At 50.8% G+C, this 9,123-nt stretch overlaps 1 protein-coding gene across 1 annotated transcript; it reads left to right on the top strand.

Annotated features, from left to right (window-relative positions):
- The first annotated feature begins 64 nt into the window (after nt 1–64).
- GID8 (GID complex subunit 8) lies at nt 65–6,214 on the top strand. Its single transcript, XM_006769535.2, has 5 exons — nt 65–621; nt 2,613–2,742; nt 3,681–3,877; nt 4,184–4,381; nt 5,321–6,214. Exons 2-5 carry the CDS (start codon nt 2,625–2,627, stop codon nt 5,492–5,494), a joined length of 687 nt encoding a protein of 228 aa, XP_006769598.1. The 5' UTR covers nt 65–621; nt 2,613–2,624; the 3' UTR covers nt 5,495–6,214.
- Nucleotides 6,215–9,123: the final 2,909 nt, after the last annotated feature.

Here is a 9,123-nt window from a genome sequence, read left to right as displayed (position 1 = left end):
TCCACACGGTAAGATGGCCCTGGTGGGCCCCGGCGTGCGGGCCGAGCGTCCCCGCGGAGCACGGCGTGGCAAAAAGGGGGCTGGAGAGGGGTCGGACCTGCTCGGGGTCTTCAGGGGTCCCAGGTTCGAGCAGGTGTCAGGTCGCGGCTTATTCTCGAGCGGCGGCGGCGTCGCCCCCTGGATTTGCAAGTCAAACTGCCGGTTGCTCCGGCCGAAGCTGCCCGGCGCTGTGGTCCTACCGGGAGAATACCGCGGGGCGGCTCGGCGTTCGGAAGCAGAACACTGAGACACGGCACTGGCGCCTTTGCCAGGAGATCGGTGTTCATAACAACTGCTTCCTGCAGACACCGAGCCGGCGAGAACGGAGCCTGCTGCTCGGGGAGCGAGTGCCCCCGTCGGAGCCGGACTGTTCCGTTGTGTCTGCTGGAGTTTGGCCGCTGACTTCGAAGGGGTCGCTGTCGGAAGGCTCTCTCGCCGTCCGGGAGCGGTGCCGGCGGTGTGGTTGTCCCCTGAGAACTCAGAGACGGGTGTCTTTTTGTCCCGAGTGGGAGTGAGAGTTTGATCTGAGTTTCGCCGTGGGCCGCGTCCGCGAGGGCTGGTGCGAAGAACAGCGTCTTTCGGGTTTGTCTCCGGTGCTCTCCGAGAGTTGGATCTCCCACGAGCCAGGACTTGGTCTTGTGGCCCTCTGCTTCCCTACCCACACTGCCTCCCTGGGTGATCTGCTGTCCCTACTTCCTGGCGAGTGTTTCCCTGGTTAATGTTCCCAGCGCGGAGCTCGGGACCTGTAATCCAGGTGCCTCCCGGAGCTGCCTAGCCGCATGTCTGACGGCAGCCCGAACTGGCCCTGCTCCCCAAACCTGTTCCTGGCCCCGCCCCGCCTCCTCACTGTGGCACCATCCTCAGGGGCAGCTTCAGCCTTCCAGTCGTCCCAGCAGCAAGCCCACGGGTGTCGCCGGCACATCTGCCCCTGGTCCCTCTTGTTTGGTGGTTCCTTAGTGGTCTTTCTGCTCAACTCTCACCACTCCACATTGGCTATCTTAACATTTTAAAAAATGTATTGAAGCATTGAGCATGTACTTTGCTGTCTATAAAGCAGGGTTCCTAATGGGTATGTTTGTCAGTGATGAGAAATCAAAAGGAAGTGGACTGTGGCGGCACCCCCACTTCAGAAGCCCAGGTGGTTCTCCCGGGGCGGCACCTGTCCACCCCTCCTTCTTGGTGGCACCACCTCAATTTCCCATTTCATGTGTGTTTACTGCTAAAGTACATGTTATGCAGTTTGCCTTGCTTTTGTTCTTTACTAAACTGTCTGCCACACATGGGCCTCTGCCGCAGTTTGCTATATTCATCAGCTCGTTCCTAAGAGCAGTCCACGTAGCTGTCTTCATTCATTTCAACCCCTTTGGTAACTTCTGCCACGTGAGCCCTCGCTCACAGTCCCGTCTCAGCAAACGAAACCCAATAGCTCTGCAAACCAAGTGCTTGCTTTTGCTCTTAACCTCTTCGAGGCGGAGGCTGTTGAATGGCTTATATTCCCCTCAGCACTAATACTCACCCATCGCACAGAAGAGATGATGTGCGATGATGGGGTGCTGCCCCAAACCCAAGAGGGCACCATGTCATATAGCGTAGACCAGGGGTCCTCAAACTACGGCCCGCGGGCCACATGCAAATACAAATATTGTATTTGTTCCCGTTTTGTTTTTTTACTTCAAAATAAGATATGCGCAGTGTGCATAGGAATTTGTTCATAGTTTCTTTTTAAACTATAGTCCGGCCCTCCAGCGGTCTGAGGGACAGTGAATTGGCCCCCTGTTTAAAAAGTTTGAGGACCCCTGGTGTAGACTGTCACGTAGGTTTTGTGTGGTCTGAAAAGTTCTGGATCCTCACACACCTGTCCAAGGGTTTGGAGCCTGGGGTTGTGGTCCTGGGAACACAGTTGCTGGTCCATGCTGCTGGTGGTTGGTTGGACGTGTGGCACATGGCTTCTGTGTTCCTGCCATCTGGAGCAGTGTTTCTGTGGACAGGCTTGTATGTCTGATGTGGGTGGTGAGTTTGCGAGTCTGGTGTGGCGGGCGTAGAGACTCGGGGCTGTAGGAGCACTTGTGTTTGGCCTCATGAGGGCTGACACATTTTTCATAGCTGCCGCTGCTCTGGCAGCAGGGAGAGCTCGGGACAACGCTGGGTCTTTGTGATGCTGGTGATGTCACTTCTTAGTTTTTGTTGGTCTGGTGGTCGATTGCCAGTTCCTCTTGAGTGTGGATGTAATATGTAATGCTTTGGCTCATACCTCTGGCAGCTGCCCTTTGCACTTCGGAGAGATGCTATCTAAACTCCCTCCTCAGCCTCGCTCAGTCCCACCTCAGATGACCTCTTGGCTCTTTGATCCCTGGCTCTTTCTCGCATTCATGAAAGCGGCCTTCTGAACACCAAGTCTTCTTCCTGGTCCCTAACATTGTGCTGGGGTCCGAGGCCCTTTGCATTGCTGTTCTCCAGAGTTGAAGCATCTTCCCACTCTCTATTGCTTCTTACTATATCACTGTGTTATTTCTGAAACGATCACAATTGTTGGAGAATTCTTCACCAATTTCTAAAATTTTTTTCCCCTGTAGAAATAAAGCAGAATGAGTTATACAGAAAAACCTGATGAAATCACAAAAGATGAGTGGATGGAAAAGCTCAACAACTTACACGTGCAGCGAGCAGACATGAATCGCCTCATCATGAACTACCTAGTCACAGGTAACAGCCTGCAGTCAGGATGCTGCAGATGCTCCCTTTTGTGTACACACGCAGAGTTTGCTACCGAAGTTCTGCATGCAGTTAGGTTTGTTCTGGCATTATAAAACCCAGTGTGAGCATACCACATTTGTATATTATCACGTTAAAGATATCCTCTCTTGGCTAGGAGGTCATTATTTCTGTCTCTGAAATAATAGTACCTGAGGCAAAAATCAATTTTTTGGGCTTTTGACATTTTTGCAGTTAATCAAGATCATTAAGAATGTTCTAAAGTACATTTGAAGCCTGAGTGATGGCCCCTGACCAGCCTGGTAAATTATATCACACTGTTTCTGGAAGGTGCTCAACTCAAAGGAGACAGGGAGGGCAGAACGTGAGGGAAGCAAGTGGTCTGTAGCTGACGTGCTGTCCTCTGTGATAGTGAAAAGGAAAGGGGGTTCTGCATTGGTGGGGAGCCCAGACGTTTCCACAAGGGAGGAGTCTCCTTCCTGGTAGTTCTGAGTGCCCTTTCCCCACTGGTCTCTGCTGAGACTTTTTGACAGGTGAGGAGGAAATGTGAGCTTGTGGCTGTGTGTGTACATAGAGAAGGGCAAACAGGCTGCTTCAGAGGCGGGGCTGTGGACTCAGTGGAGAGGAGGGAGTAGCCGGGTCCTTGAGGCTGTGAGTTATTGCCTCACCTGGAACAAACCTGCAGCTGCTCTGCAACTGGATCTGGGTTGCAGCCTCCTTCAGGGAGCCCACACCAATATGTCTGGCTTCACTTTCTGTATATCAAGGCCTACCCAGGAATTCACAAAGATACTAACACCCAGTCCCTGAGGAAGTACGGTTCATGTGGGGGTGATTTACTCGAGGCGATGGGGCAGACAGCGATGAAGAGGCTTTGTGTTTAATGTCTTGCTGACTTTCTGAGCAGTGAGGCCAGTTTTCATTTCCAGAGGGCTTTAAGGAAGCTGCAGAGAAGTTTCGAATGGAGTCCGGGATTGAGCCTAGTGTGGATCTAGAAACCCTTGATGAGCGGATCAAAATCCGTGAGATGATCCTAAAGGGGCAGATTCAGGAGGCAATCGCCTTGATCAACAGCCTCCACCCAGAACTGCTGGACACCAACCGCTACCTTTACTTCCACCTGCAGGTGAGTTTTGGTTGAAAGTTATCTGCTCTGTGGACCCCTGATAGGTGACTTGTGATGATTCAGAAGTGTCGGGTGAATCTGTGTTAATAGAACATCGTTTAATTTACGTGGGGAATGGGGTTTGAGTTAGCTGTTGTGTTGTATATTTCAGAAGTGGTTTCTTGATTTTAAAATGCAAATTTAATAACTCAGGTGCTAGAAAAGTGTCCTTTAAGTTGTCCTTTTGACTAGAGCACAGCCTGGTGCCGCTAGGGGCCGCTGGCCCAGGTGCGGTGTGTAAGTCTGTGCGCCTTGGCCCCTGACCAGCAACAGCACCTGATCGAGCTGATCCGCCAGCGGGAGACCGAGGCAGCGCTGGAGTTCGCGCAGACACAGCTGGCGGAGCAGGGGGAGGAGAGCAGGGAGTGCCTGACAGAGATGGAGCGCACGCTGGCCCTGCTGGCCTTCGATAATCCCGAGGACTCGCCCTTTGGAGATCTTCTGAATATGATGCAGAGGCAGAAGGTATGAACCCACCCGGGGTGGCTGAGTGAGGGACACGTCGCGCTGGGCGTGTGGCACTGGTGTGATCGCACTAGTTCTTCCTGGTGTTCTGTTCTTCATCGTGTGGAGCTAGGCGCAGTGTGCTGTGACCTTACCCAGCAGCACAGCAATCCTGAACAATGTGGGGTTTCTGGGCACATGTATGACTTTGACTCCTATGGAACCTAACTACAGTCGTTCCTCCATAACCACGGCGGGGTTAGTTTCAGGACACACACACCCAGTGGGTACCAGAATCTCTGGAGGCTCAAGTCCCTTGTGACAGTGCATGCAGCTGCCCCTCACCTCCACAGATCCCAATAGTGGAGGCACAACCCACCTTTGGGTATGGAGGGCCAACAGTGCTTATCGAAAAATCCACGTATGGTGGTGTTCAAGGGTCAGCGGTATCCAAGCTCTGCTGATTTTTCTCATTTATCTTAGCCGTCCTCCTGTGTATTTGGAGCCTCTTACAAATAGGGGTCCTAAGTATTTTTTATTTAAAATCCTAGACTTGTTTCCGAAGCTTCCTGCCCTCACTGCTGGTTCTGTATTCCAGCCAACATTTCGTCAGTCGTTGCCCCAAGTACAGCTGCCTGTCCTCCCATGGCCCCTCCACTGTCCTTCAGGCCACAGCAGGCTCCCTGAGGCTTTGAGGATGGAGCTTGTCACCGCTGCCTGCTCCTTCCTCTTTTGCAGTTCCCTCCAGGCTGCTCATGGCACTGAACTGCCATCTAGGCCTGGTGTGACATTTGCCAACTGGACTGTGAGCTCCCTGTGGGCAGGAATGTGTGTGTGTGTCATGCAGGGGGCCTCACGTGTGTCAGTGGTTATAGGCCTCTGCAGATGGATAAAATGCGTGCTGTAACAAACTCTCTGGCCGCCTGCGTGTGGCTGGCTGATTGGACGTGTCTTTTCCAGGTGTGGAGCGAAGTGAACCAGGCTGTCCTGGATTATGAGAACCGGGAGTCAACGCCCAAATTGGCCAAGTTACTGAAATTGCTCCTTTGGGCTCAGAATGAGCTGGACCAGAAGAAAGTAAAGTACCCTAAAATGACAGATCTCAGCAAAGGCGTCATTGAGGAGCCCAAGTAGACCTGTGTGGGGACCCCGTGTGTCATCACATGGACTCGCTGGCATGTCCGGCTTGACTGGGAGATTTTTACTGCAGTAGAGACTCTTTTCCCCCTTTACTTTTGGGGAGCCCAGCACCTTTTTTAAAGGAATAATGGCCCTTTTGAGCGCTGGAAAGCTTGCAGTGAATGACACCTTGTCTTCGGAAGCCTGGTGCCGACCGCATGTGGCACATCCTGAAGATAGTGGCAGTGGCCCCTGGCGCTTTAGGTGTCCTGCTCCTGAAGGGTTCCCTGGCCACTGCACTGTCCTGTTACGGACACCAGTGACCCTCCAGGCCCCCCAGAGTCTACGGGAAGCACTGGTCATTGTCCTGCTTTCTGAGAGCTGTGGGCAGACGACACGCGTTCTTCATTCTCCTGTCTCCGCGTACAAGTTGCCCTTTCACCTGGCCTTTGTTTGTTTTTTCATGCAGAGACTATATAAACTTGTCAACCCTAACTCAAAGACTTCTTGTGTGTGAGGGCATCGAGTTTGGTTTGTTTTCCCTTCGGTCTGGGTTGTTTGGCTTTGGGGGACACGTGTGTGTGAGGGGTGGGCTGTGTGTTTTTTAATTTTTCAAATATATATTTTGGTGCTGTCTGTGGTCAGAGACTCTTTCCTGGTGGATTAACAAACCATCTCTTCTGCACAGTTCTATTGAAAATAAAGGTTATGCTTTGATTTCAAGAATGACCAAAATGCCTCTAAAAAAGTTTTAATCATCATTGCAAACAAACCTTTTGTTTGCAGGGCTTGGTGATGGCAATGCTTTCCTCTGGTCCTACAGCTGGAGGGCCACTTGCCCAGCACTGTGAGGGGGACACTGTGCCCTGACAAGGTGGAGGCTTAGGCTGGGGCATGCGGCTGGCCTCAAGGTCTCGCACTTCAGCCTCATGGTTTCATCGGCTCACACCAGCTGGTTCTGTAGGCTTATCAGTTCTGTGCTCATGTTTGTCTTCTGCCCAGGGGTGGAGAGCTTGGAAGTGGCAGCCTGTGTAGTTGGGGACACATGAGTGCCATGGGATTCGGAACAAACAGCTTCCCCAAGAGGCTGAGGTCCCCAGTGGGTAGAGCAGTGGGCAGTGTGGGCATCCTGGTGGTTCTGTAAGTCAGTCACAGACACGGAGGTCAAATGCACAGTCACATGGACGTCCTAGCCTCTGCCACACCCACACGCCACCCATGACGTTTCCACTCTGGCCACTTCAGTAGTCACCTCAGGTGTGACCTTGGGTCATTTCCTCTGAGGTTGGAGGACAAAAAAAAGTGAGGGGAGAGGGTTTCACATTCAGGTCATTGATACTTAACTACAGCAGAAGCTAGAAGACAAATGCTAGGAGAGAGCTGGAGCTGAAACTACATTTTTAGGGATGCACCAATAACGCAGCATAGTCTTCACCTTTTCTTTTTTTAAAAAATATTTATTTTTTTACAGAGAGGAAGGGAGAGGGATAGAGTTAGAAACATCCATGAGAGAGAAACATTGATCAGCTGCCTCCTGCACACCCCCTACTGGGGATGTGCCAGCAACTACATGCCCTTGATTGGAATCGAACCTGGGATCCTTCAATCTGCAGGCTGATGCTCTATCCACTGAGCCAAACCGGTTAGGGCTTCATCACCTTTTCTCATTAGTGTATGCTGTATAAGATCACTCACGTGCGCAGTTACTACATCGTTAAATCTGACGGTGTCTTTGTGTGTGAGGGCCAAGGTGTGGGGCAATGGAAGTCCTGACCGTAGTAATTACCCATAAACTCAGATTGTGCTGTCACACTGGTCATGTAAACTGGATAAGCCGTCACCTTCCGTGGCACTCTACATGTGATTCTGAAGTTCCATTTTGTTTCTGCAGGCATGTCCATACCCAGTACCATTTTTAAAAAAACTTTTTCAAAATATATATTTTTCTTGATTTCAGAGAGGAAGGGAGAAGGAGAGAGAGAGAAACATCAATGATGAGAATCATCAATCGACTGCCTCCTGCACACCTCCCACTGGTGTCTACAACCTGGGCATGTGCCCTGACCAGGAATCAAACCATGACTTCCTGGTTCATAGGTTGACACTTAACCACTGAGCCACATTGGCCAGGCGATGCCCAGCACCTTTTGAAAAATGCAGAATAGGTTGCTTTTACTGCCTCATCAATTTTGTAGTAAAATTATTTTACGTTTTTCTCAGAGTGGTCATCTGAAAGCTTTCTTTCTTTCATAAAGTTATTCTACTAAGGATAAGAATTAAGTGCAGTCTGATCTAGTGAGATGTGGTGGGAAGGCTGGGAGGAAAGTGGAGTTCCACAGCCTTTCTGTTTGGCTGCTGCTCTGTCCCCACTCGGAGCAGCCCTGTATCTTGTCTCATCTGTATCTGTGTGTTTGTTCGTGTGTGTCTTGTATGTGGGTGTCTGCATGTGTCTCGTCTGTGCATGTCTGTGTGTCTTGTTTGGAACCTGTCCTCTGTTCTCTAGACCTCCACTGGGGATCAGGCCCATAACCTGGGCACGTGCCCTTGACTGGAATTGAACCTGGGACCCTTCAGTCCACAGGCCGATGCTCTATCCACTGAGCCAAACCGGCCAGAGCCACCCTAGGTTTCTGGCACTTACCATAAGTTTCATTTTTGTGAAGGAAGAAGAACTGTTTGGCTAGTCCACTGCATAATTTTAAGCTGAATTGGAATATCCCAAGTAAGTTTTTTACTTATGAAATTTCCACACATTTAAATACCAGGGTGGCTGCAGCCAGTCCCAGGACCTTCTCATTGTGGTGCTCATGCCCATGTCCCCTGGGGTCAACTGCACCTTCCCAGGTGAAGGCAGCTGTGGACGCCTGAAAAAACCTAGGGTGGCTCTGGCCGGTTTGGCTCAGTGGATAGAGCATCAGCCTGCGGACTGAAGGGTCCCAGGTTCAATTCCGGTCAAGGGTACGTGCTCAGGTTATGGGCTTGATCCCCAGTGGAGGTCGTGCTGGAGACAGCTGATCCATGATTCTCTCTCATTGATGTTTCTCTCTCTCTCCCTCTCCCTTCCTCTCTACAATCAATAAAAATGTATTTTAAAAAACCCTAGGTTGACCACTTCCAGTGCCTTCCAGGGAAGTGCATAAGTGAGGGCCCTGGCTGGAGCAGGCGCTGTGGAGGGCAGACGCCCAGACGCACAGCTTGCGGGACTAGTGCAGAGCGCAGGAGAGCCTCCCGGCCGTGTCCCACAGAAACTAGTCACCAGGGGGGGAGTGACAGCCTCTGCTGGTCGCCGTGTCACCGCCTGGCTGTGATGCCTCACTCTGCAGGCACGTCAGCAGGACTTGCTCACATAAGCAAGGTTTTCCGTCCACAGACCGCAGCGTCTGATAGTCATTTTCCCAACTGGCTTTTTTTTATGGTAAAATAGATGTTTTATTTATTTGTATGTAAACTTATAAACCAACCAGCCAAACTGGTACTATTGTCATGACAGCAAAATACAAAAAACATCTACAAATACTTGAGTAATAAACAAAGGTTGTAGTAAAACAGCAGAAGGGGCAGAGGAAATCAGTGAAGCATATTATAGCTTAACCATTCACCTGAATTGAGGTTTTTTTTTATTAATATATATTTATATATATTAT

This window comes from Myotis davidii, unplaced genomic scaffold (assembly GCF_000327345.1).
Source record: "Myotis davidii unplaced genomic scaffold, ASM32734v1 scaffold244, whole genome shotgun sequence".
Taxonomy (NCBI): Eukaryota; Metazoa; Chordata; class Mammalia; order Chiroptera; family Vespertilionidae; genus Myotis; species Myotis davidii.
Note: the sequence above shows the minus strand (reverse complement) of the source record. Positions and strands in the feature narration are given on the sequence as shown.

Coding starts and splice junctions, on each gene's coding strand:
- GID8 (XM_006769535.2), top strand. CDS start 2,625: ATGAGTTATACAGAAAAACCTGATGAAATCACAAAAGATGAGTGGATG. Junction 2,743..3,680: donor CATGAACTACCTAGTCACAG/GTAACAGCCTGC, acceptor TTTCATTTCCAG/AGGGCTTTAAGGAAGCTGCA. Junction 3,878..4,183: donor ACCTTTACTTCCACCTGCAG/GTGAGTTTTGGT, acceptor GCCCCTGACCAG/CAACAGCACCTGATCGAGCT.